At 45.9% G+C, this 15320-nt stretch overlaps 1 protein-coding gene across 1 annotated transcript in view; it reads left to right on the top strand.

Moving 5' to 3' along the window:
- The window catches only part of ATG2A (autophagy related 2A), a 2105371-nt gene that overhangs the window by 936507 nt on the left and 1153544 nt on the right, over positions 1–15320 (top strand). The window contains exon 20 of the mRNA XM_069644746.1: positions 1953–2107. Within this exon, the coding sequence (XP_069500847.1) occupies positions 1953–2107 (155 nt within the window). The remainder of the gene's footprint in view (positions 1–1952; positions 2108–15320) is intronic.

Below are 15320 nucleotides of genomic sequence, written 5' to 3'. Positions count from 1 at the left end.
GTGTCCTTGTCCCCTAGAGGGGAGTCACTCCCAGTGATGTGCTACTTGCCCAGATCCCTAGGGGACGTCTTGCAGAGCAGGCTCACATTCCCTAGCCTCAAAGGGGGGTGACTCCCTCCTGGAGAGAAGGGGCGAATACTCTCAATTTGTCACAAGGGATACTTCTGAATACTCAGAAGCCACGGATCCTCGAGCAGGGGTCAAGACTCCTACTGGTCCATGGGTGGATGCACTGTTGAGGGTCTTCTTGAGATCATGCACAAGAGCAGAGCTTCACCGGGCCAATCACTGAATCGATGCTGATCAGCTGCAAGGTTTGTCCTCGGGTCGTCAGCAGGCTGCTAGTCTTTGTAGAATTCTTGGCTTCAACATTGATCTGAAAAACAGTTTTAGAAATGCCCCTTTTTATCGAAGATTTAGCCTGTGAGCAAGCTCCAGCCCTCCAATGGGAAGGATCTACACCATTCAAACAGTCAGTAGTTGTTCAATACTGGACACCAAGTCTGCCCTGCAACAAACTTTCCTGAACAAAAGTTTGTGGATTAGGATTAGACGTCCCAGCCTCCTCCTCTGGTTCACACACAAAACCCCTTAGCCATGAAAACGACAACTTTCCCCTCGAAAGGGATTTCCATACAAAGCACTTCCTGACCTGAGAAGTCAAAAGAATAATATTGTCAAAGAACAAGCAAAATATCTTGTGACATGGCTATTTTAGGGTGCTAGCCACCTTTAGTAGCCATTTGCGGTAAATGCATGAGTAAAATAACATGAACTGTAAAAATCACACAGCTGCACTAGCTTGTCTTCGGCACATTGTCAAGTAACCAAAAAGCCATTATAAATATAAAAGTTGTTAGGATACAAAGTATCCTAACTGCACTTTACTGTCATGTGTGTAATTATAAAAATATAAGAATTCTTAGAGAGAGTCAGTATTGACAGTCCTAGGGACTAGTCCGTTTCCCCATAAGGATGAGAAAACAGGAAAGCTAAGTAAAGCACAAAGCTTTACTGGCCTACAAAAGTCAGGACAAGCAAAAATAATGGGATCCCAAAAAATCTATGGAGGGAAAGGTGCAAAAAGTAAATCTTTTTCAACACCTACCAGCTCTCCTTGCATTCCGCCTGACTGCTCTGCTACAGGTACTAGCTTTAGAGAGGTCTGATAATTCTTTCTGGTTGAAATACAGAAAGCCTTTAGGTTAAATGGTTACATAGCACTCAGAGCGCTGTGCAAAAATCTCCCTACCAATGAAGCATAATACACCTGTAAAAATGCTGGATAGATGGGCTTTTCATTTGTTCTCATTCTAAAATTAGCACAGTGTCTATTAGATTTTTTTTTTAAATCTTGATTGATTTAATTGAAATGAAGGATCGATGAGCAAGTGCTAAAACCAGCTCCTGGGTATCGGGCATCACTCAATAAGCAGGCGCTACCGCTGGGGAACCATGGACAAGTACACATGGCACAACAAATCTAACTTCCACATGAGATGCACACTAACTTTATGGCTGTTATGTATCATCCATTATTTTTAAAAGTGTCCTAGATGACTCCTAATTCTTCTTTATCGTCATTCTCAAAAACTCAAAGTGAATGTCACATATGCATGTTTGTAAGGCACTAGTTGGCATGGGTAGCCGAAATGGGCTCCTTGTAGCAGTTGGTTTGAATCTCAACAGTATCTCTGAGGGTAGAAGCAGGTGCTAAATAGCTCCCAGCAATTTCGAACCCTGTCCAGTTTCTGGTTTGCCACTTTCTGAGCTAGCCCGTTCATATTTGCAGGCGCGGCTCTCGTGGTGTACTCTGGAGGTTCATGGGTTGGATGCCTACGGTGTACACTGAAGACAGCCGGTCTTCAAAGACGACTGAGTTACTGCGCTTAGTATCTATCGCCTCTACTTCACTCCCATTCTCACCATTTGTTTTTTTCTTTCTTCATCAGACTCTGACTCTGAGGACGAAGATTCACACTTTTGCTCAGTGGACGAAGCCGCCCTAAAAAGGAAGGCAGAGCTGCACAGCCAGGGGGCCCAGAGCTTCTTTTCAGCACAAGTGAATATTTTAAAAGGGAGGATCACTGCTCTCTGCGAGACCAAGGCAAGTGAGGCACAGGATGGGGGGGGGACGGGGGTGTGTGTGTGTGTGTGTGTGTGTGTGTGTGACACATCAGAAGACATTAAATGCAATGTAAAAGCTTGCCTACGATAAGGAGGGGTAGCTGTCTGTTTACCTTGACATTGTGCCTCCATTTCTTCATGGTAAACAGAAGGGGTACATTGCGGTTTACCTATTCATGTGCCAGAAGTTCAGTATCTTCAAATGTACATGTTCACATGTCTGTCCTGGTATTGGATTCAGATGCATTAGTAGAGCACTCCAATGAAAGCAACCACATTTATTTCTGTGGATATCCCTGCGGGCTTACTATATATGTTTTTACTCCTTCACACTAACAATAAATGTATGGTCCGACTGAATATTGAAGGATTGTTATCCAGAGAAGTTGTGGTAAATTTTGGGTTCAGGCAGGGATGTTTCTTGGCCCCTACCTTGTTTAACTTACATATTTCCGATCTACCTCTAGCATTTAGGGCCTCATTACACGGTAGGCGGAGAACCATGGCGCTATCAGCGCCATGGTTCATGCCGGTAAAATACTGGCACCGCCTTGGTGGAAAGGGGAATTAACGCTCCATTCCAAGGTTGGTGGGGCGGTAATTCCCCCTTCCACCATTGCCCTTCCCCATTCCCGTTTTTGCCCCATAGGGGCTATAATGCCAAGGTACACTCTAAGAAAAATAATAGGTACTTTAATTCTGATGTGGTAGACACTAGTTTACCTGGGTTATCTGTTCCCGAATAAGAAACATATGATGCCTGTAAGAGACAAACTAAGAGCTACAATGGAGTATTTTATTCTGCAAATAAGGCTTGCTAAATTCACACCCACAATTTTATATGGCCTGTTATTTATTCCTCCTGAAATACAGAAGTGGTTAAAATGTTTTGAAGGTCAAATTTGGCATTCAGTGCTAAATTTTCCTCCTTCGTTCCCAATAGAAGCTATTCATGTAGATTTAGGTCTCGACTCCTGGTGGTTTGTGTAGAAATATAATTGCGCCTACATTTTAGAATAAGGGCGATTGTGACTTGAATCTGTTTGGGAAACTAGGGGTTTGTTCCGTGAGGGCAAGGAGACAGTCCTTATGAATTTTATGGGTGAATGTGGATATCATCTGTGGGAAGCAAATATTTCTATTGACGCTGATGTACTGTGAAGAAAGAATTGATGCTCTGGGATCGTATTGAAAGACTGGGAAAGTTGAGTGACCTTAAATTGTATAAGGATTGTGCAAACATAGTAGAAGGATCTCACCGACAATTTGTACAATTACTCTACATAGTGAAATCTCCTTTTAGGTCCTATAGAACTATGTTGTTAGGTTTCAAGTTGAATTGCCTCCCTACCCTAGAAATTATGGGTCCACACCTTGGTTTGGAGTATGGCAACAGAACCTGCATGCTATGAAAAACTGCAGACCTTGAATCACTCCAGCATCTGATTTTCAAATGTGAGGCTTTGTCGAAAAAAAAGTCTATTCTATTCTAATTGTTTTATTCACTCTCCAGCGATAGCATTTACTGAGAACCTATGGAGACGTCTGATGAGCATGAGCCCTTTATACCCATCAGTTGCTCTTATTGCCTTTTTAGAGGAAATTGGTGTATTATTGGGTGACGTCCCTACTCTTTCTAAAGCACTTCTTAGTAAAAATAAGTAATGACATTGTTTATTAGAATTACTTTATTATGGTGCCTAGTGGTGGATGTTGTTTGTTTTAATGGGAATGTTTGATGTATTATAATGGTATGAACTGTTTATTGCTTGTTTTTGACTTTTAATTAAGTATGAAATTACATAGCAATTATGGGAATTGGTTTATTGGAAATTTGTGGTATGTTTTATGATAAACCACGACACAATAAAAAATAATAAAAAAAGGAAACCACATGTACTCGGTTGTCCTTCTCTCCCTCCTTCTCACCTGTTTCATAATTGCTGTAGTCTTGAGAGCCACATTCCCTATCTCTGCTGAACTCTGGGCATTCCAGTGTGCCGAAATTGGAGCTGCAGTGAACTCTAATATGTGCATATGTTGTCATTACCAGTACATGCCAATCTAGAATCATAAGAGCAAGTGAGTGCTGCTATTAAGATGGATTTCCACAATCATTGGTGGATTCTGGTAGCCCAACCTATTATGGTGAACAGGAAAGACACTGAAGTCTAGCCAAAACCAATAAAGGTAGGTAGCAGAGCGGTACAGCTTAGGAGGTGTGGGGGGTGAGAGTGGCCTAGGGCAACAATGAGTCCACACAAGGCAACACCAATAATTTCAGTTAAACAGGTAAGTATAAAAATATACATTTATTTATTAAGCCTTTGTAATACGCATTAAGCAAACTAAACCTCTACACCAATATTCTCACATGCTTACCATAAAATACATATTGACATCCACCATTAGGAGAAGATAGAAACAGTATACGATTGAAAACCAGTGTAAAGCAGGTGAGTAGTCGGATGCATAAAATACAGTACGAGCACTTCAGAGTAACACTAAAATAATTCCTTAGCACTTAGTAAGTCCAGCCCTAAGATGGTTTGGGGCCTTGTGCCCTAATATAGGTAAGTAACTTTCTCAATCCCACTTTAGGATAGGCTTGGGAGGGGATCCTTGATCAGATCACCACTGATCTCAGTAACGACAAAGAGGGATAGGAACAGGACTTCATGCCCATGTGACCGTATGGTGGGGGCATGGAAGGAAAAGAAATAGGTATGTTAACTTAGGCCCCTCATTCTCCAGAGACCACTGCTGATGTTCCGGATTCCATAGGGGCGCAATCTTTTCTGTTTGGTCCAGTCTTTGGAGGTCCAGAGTTGTGGGTGCAAAGGTCATTTTTGGACGCAGGATTTAGTTTAGTGCTTTAATCTCGGTTCCAAGCACTGTGACGAATTGAGGGTATTCTTCCCTTCTCCACAAGGGGGAGCCACCCCCTTTGAGGTGAGTGATTCGAGCCTGCTCCTGAAGACCTTCCCTAGGGGTCTGGGCAAGTGTGACTGCACTGGAAGTGACTCCCCCTTAGGAGACGAGGTCTCCCGTTCCTGTGAGGAACTCCCTGGATCAGCCACACTATCAGCCTAAATGGGACTACCTACTGGGAAGAATAATGCAACATCTGTATATGTGGCTGCAGGCAATGCGGAAGCAAAACTAACAAAGTTAAAAAAGATATCTCTTTAAGAGTCTTGCACTTAACTCAGACGAGGAGAGCGAGTATTGGTTGCAGGGAAAGCCCCCTGACATGATCGCACCAAGGAGGGTGGAGTTAAGACAAGCCGCAGATCCCGTGACTTTCAAACCAGAAAGGATTGCCGATGTGAGATGCTGGGAGGCCGACAAGCAAGGCACTGGGGACACTGCTGCCTGAGAGAGAAGGGGTATCCAAGACTTAGTGTTGGCATGACCATGAGGGAATTGCGGTGGGCAAAGCTTTGACTGAGGCATTCATTTCTGGGAGCGGACGGAGCTCCCGGTCATCCACGTCTGATGCCGACAAATGCAGAAAGAGAAGAAACCCTGCACCAGTAAGAATACCAGAGTGAGTGCTGACCCCTGCAATGTTTCCATGCTCACCTGAAGGTACTGGGCAACACAGCAAAATGCAGCCGTGGAAGGAGCATATGAAGAGTACAACTCGTCCCAATCATGCAGACGAGTCTAGAGGAAAGCAATTACTGAATTACCAATGTGAAGGTGTTTGCAGCCAAAAACCAGCAACACTGTGAGGGGAATAATGTGCATGAAGAATGTAACTCGTCCTAGTCCCAAAGAGTATACACAAGGACTAAAGCTATATAACTGGCAATGTGAAGAGCTAGTAGAGAGACTGTCAAATAACTCCAAAAGGGTGATGGAGAGAGACTGGAGAGAGCTACCCTGGGAGGAAGAGACCCGGTCTCTAAAGCCAAGAGAGGAAGACTGGAGAAAGCACAACCCAAAGCTGTGTCTTAAGAAATATTTGATTTATTTAGTATTTATTTTTACATTTGTATAGCGCACTGACCCACAAGCATGAAGGTGCTGAGAGGTTGAATACATTATAGGATACATCTTGAGATCAGATTAAGTTACAGTGAGGCTTAACAAATTCCAACAAAACAACATAACATGACATAACAGTGATTACAGATTGGGGTGTCGGGGAGGAGGCAGAAAAGGTTGGAAATGGAAGGGATGCTGATCAGATAGTGTCTTCCTTGAAAAGCAAGGTATTCAGTCGCTTCCAGAGGCCCAGTAGGATTGTTCCGCCTGCAAATCATGTGGCAGGGCATTCCAGAGTTTGGTGGCGATGGCAAGGAAGCTGGATCCCCCTGCTTTAGATAGTCTGAATTTCATCGTAGGTAGGCGGTTGGTGTGGGAAAGTCTCCCTGATTGCTGTATCAGTGCCAGGATGTGATGGGTTTCTAGGTATTGCTGGATTTGCAGGTAAGCTGCTCTATCCAGAATCTTGAGGAGGAACAGGACTGTGGTAATGGGTCTGTAGTTGTAGGTGTAGCTGAGTCTAAGGTAGGTTTTTGTGCAGGGGTAGAACCCAGGCTTCTTTGAGGGAAGTTGGAACCCGGCATGATGAGAACGACGCATTAATGAATTTAGTGATAAACAGAATTACGGAGTCAGTGCAGTCTTTGATGAGGGTGGCTGGACAGGTGTCCCCTTTGCATCTGGATGGTTTAAGCCCTTTCAGGATAGTAGACTTCAGTTTGGGTGACCAGGTTGAAGTGGAATGGGGGGATGATCCGGTGGCTTGACCTGTCGTGGGGAGTAGTATGTCGATTGTGGTGAATGGATGCTTGCTTGGTATTGATCTTTGCTTGGAGGGTGGCTATTTTATCAAGTAGGGCGTTTTGAATAGCCATGCACCACATTTCATCTTTATAGAAGTTGGTGGGGATATATTAGTGCCAAGAGAGAATGAGAATAGAAGAGAAAGAACTAAAGAAAGATTCCAGGAGAGAGACATTATACAAGGAGATCACGTTCCACTTAATATAACTAAGGGTGAATTCAGAGACTATAAGGAGTCTGAGAAGGAATGTAAAGATTTGCTGCATATAGCATATCTTTAAAGAAAGCACACAATCCAGGATTGTTGTTTAAGAATTAAGAGCTCCTCGAGGAGACTTCCACAGTTTATTGAAGAAGATTATAAAGAGAGGAAACAGAGACATTTCATCCAAAGACTATTGAAGAAATTCCCAACCCAAGAGAATAAGGATCTTCTTTTCGATGAGTCTAAGTTGTTTATCTTGGTGTTAGGGTCAGGTAGAGTTAGGTTTGGACCGAGGACATTTTTACTTTGGGACTTACTGACAAGGACCCTTAGTTCTTTTAGATAGGTAGGGTTACCACTTTAGCGATAGGGAACATTAGGTCTTATTTCTTTAATTTCATTAAAATCACTAATGTCCTTAAAGTGTTCCGACTTCTTCTTCCGACCCGCCTATATGAGATCAGGTGTGGAATGTTAATATCCTGATAAAGAGATGGATCCATTTAGATTAAAAAGGTTTATGGCCAGGCCCATTCACAAACTCTCACCCATAGGACGTTTGGGCATAAAACAGTCGTTGGGAAGTAAACCTAAACCCTGTTGTCTGGAAACTCTGAAAACCACTGCCTGCTGTTGGCTCCAAAGTCCCAGAGGGTTCTGGCAAGGTAGATAAAAGGATTTATGGTGACACCTCTTGATGAGCTCCAACCCATCAGAATTGTGGCATAGATTCATCCTGGGGAAAGACGTCCAGCCCTGGTAGTTCGTAACCGTAACTTTGAATGGATTTTATCCTCCCACATATTCCTCATCTTATATCTCCTTCCCGCAGCAGCTGCTTTAGAAAATATTTTCGGTAGAGGGTGCTGTGCGTCATCGACTCAGTGTCCCTCGACAGCCTCTGTCCGTTCTCGAGGTTGACATCACCCATAGTATATATAGCACGCACCATGATCGTTACTTGAGTTCCGTTGTTCCGTTGGCTTTGCTTCGGATGCGGTGAAGTTTTTGTCGAGTCACAACTGTTATTTTTGAAAATGTCAAAGACACGGTTTAAAAGTGCATCGAGTGTGGGTCAAAGACATCTATCACTGACCCACACCGCATTTGCCTATGGTGTCTCTGGATCAAGCATAAAACGGCAGACTGAGGTTCCTGTCAGTCTATGACAGGAAAGGCAGTAAAGGAAAGAAAGGGGAAACTCGCTGCAGGTCGGCCCTCATAAGTCCCCATCGACGACACCCTCAAAAGAGATTGGCGGACGAAGTTCGAGGGCTGAGTCGTTGCCGACAAAGCGTACAAAAAAGCAATCTCGCTCTCGGAGCGGTTCTCGTCAATCCTCTTTGTCGAGGAAAAGATCTAAGAAGAGACATCTTAGATCACCATCTTCTTCTTATTATTCCTCCCCCGACCGCAAGGTGTCCTGCCAGGTAGGTCAGCCTCAAAAGCTGAATGGGAGACTTTCCATCTTCGAGAAGGCAGCTCCGACCCCTTCGAAGGAACCGTTGAAGGACCACAACACTCTTGCGCCTACCAAGGCCGATGAGGCATCCAAAGAGGTTAAAGTTTGTGTTCCCTCGAGCCCGAGCCAAAAACCTTTGACCCCTCGAGAGGCATCTGGTCGATGAGAGGCCTACTCCTCTTCTCTCAACTCCAAGTCGTGGGTCAAACCCATCGAAGGCAAAACCTTCGGCGTCAAAGCCATCAACATCTTCGAAGGAGATGGAAAAGAGCTTCAAGCCTTTGCCCAAGAAAGATTTATTTTTTCAAGTCTTTCTTCTATTTCTGAGGAGGCAGAGCCTTCAGACCAAGACACACCAGCATTTGGCCTAGAGTATGGGACAGCAAATGTTCCAGAGGCACTGGTGTCTGAGGAGTCCAGAATAGAGAATCTGTATGAAAATTTGAACAGTGCAAGTGGTATAGACACCTCCCTTGAGGTAGACTTTTCTACACTTGACCCTGCTGAGCATGCTGAAGCATCATACAGGCAGCTAATGAACAGGGTCACAGAATACCTTGGTGCGAGACCTGCTACTGTACATTAGCAAGACGACCTAACCAATATATTGGAAGGAAGTACAATCCATCCAGTATTGACCCTGACTTCCTCTCAAAGCATCCAACACCTGAGAGCCTTATTGTGCAAGCTGCCACATCCACGTCCAGGGCAGCAGCTTACCCTACCATCCCTCCCGATAAACGACAAACATTTTGACACTGTGGCAAAACGTTTTTTTTTTGGAAAGTAGCATGGCCCTTCAGTCAGTTAACACCACTTGCTCTCTGGCAAAGTTCACTCACTGTCACGCTCACCTGGGTTTCTGCGGGAGCAATGGAGTCCTCCAGATCCTTCCTCGCATAACCCCAGGACTGGGAAGCAGACCTGCCAAGAGAATAGTTGTTTAGAGAGGGGTTGGTCAATAGGCTTCTAAACCTCCCTCTGCCCTCCCTGTGTCCCTGTGGAGTGTCTACCCTTACTGGGGTGTGGCTCACCTTTTGTATTAGAGTGGTGCGCTCTCCATCCTGCATCTGCAGGGGCGCCGAAGTCTGGGATTTAGAGCCAATTGCAGGCAGTTGGAGTGTGCAAGGTGCACTTTCTGGAGTTCGCCCAGTTACAGCACTGGGTATGTCCGTAAGTTCAATTGAAAGACGAGCCCACAGGTAAGTCCAACTGTGCGTGGTAAGTTCAACCAGTTGCTTCACTGGATTGTGCGTTGTCGTTGTAAGGTGGGCGGTTGCGTGAGAAAAGCTGAACGTTGTAACACTGTTTATTGTCTTTCACAGGTTTCAAAGCGGTCTGCTAGCTGGTTGCAGGAGTAGAGAGAATAGTTCCGCTAGCCACAACTCAAAAGGTAACTAAGCTAACTTCCGTAGGGCTTATCTGACGCTCGGACGAACTGCTGAGCGGTTCCGGAGCACGGAAGAACTGCAGAGCGGGTCCGGAGCGCGGAGATTCACCTGATCACGAAGAAAAAACAGCTGACGGTGATCCCAGGATATCCGAGCGATGAGAGGGGAAACTGGTAGGTTCGCTCCAAGCGGCAGGGCGGTTGAAAACAGGTAGGTATACAGGCGGCGTTGAACGTGTGCACGAGGCAACAGAAGGCACACGAAGCATGGACCAAATTTTGGGTGTGGCTTATATAGGCAGACACACCCAAATACTAGAGCGTGCCTTACAGTTCTCACATTTCCTGGATGTCCCTAAGCAGCCATGTTGAGGGTACAGGAAGTGGATGGGGAAAAAACAAGCCCCTCAGAGTGTGTTCCTACTAACAGTTTCTAAGTGCATGTTTTGCTTGCCAGGCCCTCATCCATCTAGCCCCAGCTTGTGTTACAGGCCTTATCCCATGTGTTTGTGTTCCCATGCTGGTACCCATGACACTCACACTTTGTGGGACGGTATTGTAATGGCAGCTAACCATACCCCTGAGTGAGAAGGGATGGCTTCCTTAATATAATTAACAATGGCAAGGACGCAATGTGCGAATCCCTCTAATCAGGATTGGACTCTGCTGATAGTGTTAGTAGAGCCCTAGCAGCCAGCACAAAACCATGTAGATTTGCATGGTTATGGAATTCTGGTTTTGCACCGGATGTTCAGTCCAGACTTCTTAACATGCCCTTTGATGGCACACACCTTTTTGGTAATGAGGCTGATGAAAGTCTTGAAAAGCTACAGATTTCCAAGGCGGCCGCCAAGTCTTTGGGTGCTTCTATAAGACTGCCTCATCCCTCTCAACCAACTATTCAAGGATGGAGGGGTCAGCCCTTTTGCTAGTACACTTCCTGTGGAAGGGCGAGGGGTCAAGCCAGTAAAAGAGGCCAAAAAAAATGTCCTGCTGGTCGACGAGGAAGAAGCTCGAAGTCGGCCCAGGCAGCGGATGCCTTACCTTCAGCTGCCACAAAACCACTCCGAGGCCTTGGTCCACAGGACTGCAGTGGGAGGGCATGCTCAATGAGCATTTGGAAGAATGGCAGGTCATTACTTCTGATGCATGTGCCTTGCAAACAGTTGCCCAGGGTTACTGCTCCACCTTTTTAAGAAGGCCTCCGGATCATCCACCGGGTAGCCACTCCTGGAAAACTCGAAATCCATTCCTCTTATATGCGATTTCCCATCTGCTAGAGAAAGGTGCTATAGACCTAGTAACTGTGATAGAGAGGAACAGGGGTGGTACTCCCTTTACTTTTTGATCCCCAAAAAGACTGAGGATTGAGACCCATTTTGGGCTTGAGATACTTGAACAAGTTCCTCAGGAAGGGCAAGTTAAAAATGGTTACCCTTTCTCAGATCCGTCCGGCCATCCAGCACCAGAATTGGATGGCATTGTTGAACCTTAACATTGCTTACTTTCATGTGCCCATTCATCACAAGCACAGGAAGTATCTGAGGTTCACTGTTGGCGGTTCTCATTATCAGTTTCAAGTTCTGCTATTCGGGCTCACCTCTGCCCCAAGGGTTTTCACCAAGTTGATGGTGGTAGTGGCGGCGAGTCTCAGGAGGTGGGGGAGGGGGGTGTTCAGGTCTACCCCTACCTGGATGATTGGCTGATCAGGGCCCCTTCTCCCGAACATGCCCTGGAACATCTCAGCATCACCTGCCACTCACTCCACAGACTTGGCTTCTCCCTCAACTTCAAGAAGTCCCACATGATACCCTGTCAGAGGCTTCAATTCATCACAGCAGTCCTGGATGCAACCTCTTGGAATGCCTAGCCACCCGAGGTGAGGGCTCAACACATTCAGCAAATAATCTAATTTCAGAATGGCCAGCACATTCCGGCCTTTTGATTTGATTAGGTTGCTCGGCTTCGGCATCCGACCTTTATCTGGTGCCAGAGGCTTGTCTGAGAAGGAGATCCCTCCATTGGGCCCCAAGGTGCCAGTGGTCTCAATTTATGGGCAAGATATCAGACCTAATTCAGGTTCCGGGCAGGGTCGCCCAGTATCTCCTGTTGTGGAACTGTGAGGGCAACATTCTTAAAGGAGAACATTTTTGGCAGCCATGGGCGGAGATAACTGTAGAACTGCCTCACTCACTGGGTAGGGAGCCCAGGGTAACAATCTGACCATCAGCGGCTGTTGGTCTCCATCGTAGTCCAAACTAGAAGAAGGAATCTCCCTATCAGCAGTTCACCTAGCCGTAGAGGAGAAAATGGTGGCAGACGCTGTGAGCAGGCAGAGCACAGTCTCCCACGAGTGGGATCGCTCAGGAAGTCCTTCAGGAGATCTTAAACCTCCAGTTGTTCTGTTCGCGTCCAGTGCCAGCAGGAAGTGCGAACTGTTATTTATGCTCCAGGGACTTCATCTGAGAGGAGCTCTAGGGGACGCGTTCGTAGTGGGCTGGGAGATTGCACTCCTGTATGCGTTTCCTCCAGTCCTCGTCATTCCCCATGTCATCAGGAGGTTGAGGAAGTTCGGGAAATCCATGATCCTAATTGCTCCGGATTGGTCCAGGAGGACGTGGTACCACATCTTCTGGACATGTCTATCTGCCCTCCAATACATCTTCCGCAAAGAGAGGAACTTCTCTTCCAAGAGGGGGGTCGGGTTCTCCTTCCAGAGGTCGGGAATCTCAACTTTCACGTATGGTTTCTGAGAGGTTGAGATATAAGGATTCGGACCTCCTGGAAGACGTGATGGAAGTTTTGCTTCCAGCCAGCAACGTAATCTCTGTATTGCTGCCGTTGGAATAAGTTCTGCAACCGGTGCAAGGTTAAGAATGTGGACCCTTTTCTGTGTGACACACCTATGGTGTTATCTTTCTTGCTACATCTAGCCTCTCCAGACTCCAGATTGGCACTGTGAAGTGTTAGGGATTCATGGTGGCAACAGTAAAGACAGACACAAGTGATCACAGTTCAAGGGTGTTTATTGAACTTTAAAATGGGTAAGATAAACGCCTAATCTAAGATGGGAGCAAGCTACCACCATCAAAATAATAATAAGGCAGTCCTAGTGGCATCTTGTCAAATAAAAAGAGCCTATACTAAAAGAATCTATTGCCATTTTTTACTACTAAGTTACAAATAGAGCGTGGGATAATATTCACCAGAAAAGAAAGAAGTGTTAGCAAAATAAGTCTGGGACAAGGCAGGACTTCTGAGCACAGCACACTCCTGGGTCTTGCTAGCACAATGTTACAGTTCCATTCAACGATACCAGGCCCTTCAGTGGCCAAGTCTCTTCCACAAAGTCTCTTGCCTTAGAAGGCCTGCTGCATCAAAACCAACAAACAAATGTTCCTTGGGTAATCTTGTACCATGGGGGATTGTTATTCGCCCCTTGGATCTTCCTCTGCTGGGCTCGGATCCTTCTTGCAACGTAGGCCTCCCTCCGTCGGGTTCACTACGGCCTTTCACTCTTAATTTCAACACAATGTTCTCGGTGTGTCAGAATTCACCCCGATTCACTGTCATCCCTCCGCCGGGTTCACAATTGCCCATTTCACAGTTCACTTTAACACAGTTCATGGTTTTAGTCACACTCTTCTCAGAAAGCGGGGATTCCCTTCCCCTTGCTTTCTTTCTGCAATGGGTCAGATACTTTCGATTGTACAAGGGATTTGACATGACCCCTGTAGAACCACTCTGACGTCTCACGCCACCCTCTCCCAGGGCCTTCTGGTTCTTGCAGTTTCCAAACCAGGTCCCGGTCAGAGTCTTTCGAATCAGCGCCCAAGTGGCACCAGACCCCTCTGCACCTGGACCTCAGCTTTCTTTAAAGTTCAAACCGACACACAAGTTCTTTCTCTTCATGTTTCTTGTTGCAACCTTGCGCTCAACACAGTTCGGTTCGCTATCGGCTTCTTCTGACTCAGACTGTGATAAACCTGTTGCCTTCTTTGATCTCTGGAGTCCAGGATAGTGCCACGGTAGCAAGCTTGCCTCCCCACCTGCATTATCAACAGAGGAGACCCCTCTGCGCCTTTGACATCATCTGCTCCGCAAGCCAGCTGTAATTCCTGGTCTTACGATTTCTCTTTCTGAGGTTCCACAGATGTGAGTTGAAAAGAGCAAGGGCAAGGGCTGTTCCCCCTTCGTCCTTCTAGGTCATGCTGCCTTTCTTCTCCGTTTAAACTGCCAGTTTGGTGTAGCTTTTTCCTCGTCCATTCAGCCTTGCTCGAAGTGTACTCTCCTGCTCTGCCTTTTATCCCTGTGGGGAAGGTAAAGGGCTGTCAGGTGTGCGTGGTTATTGACATTTGCCTGACACCCTCGTATTGGGACATGTCGGGTAAACGGCTCTGGTGTTAGTCTGTTGTCTGTTCTGGTGTAAAAAAGTGTTTGTAAGAAAGTGTATGGGAAAAGAGGGTTGGGGGTTAGAGCTTTTAGGTATCCTACTGGGTAGGATGGGGAAAAGGTGTTACAAGGAAGGGGGTACCGCTCTCAACCATCAGTGTCCCCCTTCCACTCCCCGAAGTAGATACTGGATCCAATAGCGATGTCGAGTCCTGGCCACCTGGGTGACAGATCTCCAGGGACCAGTGGGTGAGACACCTTCAGGTTTCTCACTGAAGGGATACTTGGCGCTATCCATCCTTAAGTGCACGCTTGAGCAGCAAGCTTATTTCAAAATTCCTATCGTGGTGCAGTTCTTAAAAGGGTTCACTAATGTCCAGGGTTCGAAATTGAGGGGAGCTCAGAGATATTTGGCTCCTGTTTCTAGAACAGTAGAGCCTAGTTAGCATCAAACCAACAGCTATCAGGAGTTACTTTTGGCTCCTAGGGCCAACTGATGCATTTCAAGCATGTAAATGTGACATGAACTTAGAGTTTTGAGAATGTTAATAAAGAAGAATTGGAACACATCTAATACACATTTAAACACAATGGTTTGTACAAAATGGACAAAAAGTTAAGACCATCTCTGGTAGCTCCTGGTTTCCCTACCGTAGTTTCTGCCTACAGTGTGATGCAAGACACCCAGGAGCTGGTTTTAGCTCCTGCTCATCGAATCTCAATTTCGAATCCTGAATGTGTTCCCTCCAGTCCCTTTTGTGGTTCCCGTTTGGGATTTCAATCTGGTTCTGAAACACCTTGTGTGCTCCTTTTGAACCTCTTCTTTCTTGTCCTTTAAGGATGATAACATTGAAGACATTTTTCTTGTCGCCTATAACATCAGCACGCAGAGTTAGCAAAATCCTGGCTATGTCGTTCAAGCCTCCATCTACCACGTTCTTTAAGGA

Source organism: Ambystoma mexicanum, chromosome 2p (genome assembly GCF_040938575.1).
Source record: "Ambystoma mexicanum isolate Mex_15411 chromosome 2p, UKY_AmexF1_1, whole genome shotgun sequence".
NCBI lineage: Eukaryota > Metazoa > Chordata > Amphibia > Caudata > Ambystomatidae > Ambystoma > Ambystoma mexicanum.
The sequence above is the reverse complement of the archived record's forward strand: the minus strand, read 5'-3'. Positions and strand labels throughout refer to the sequence as shown.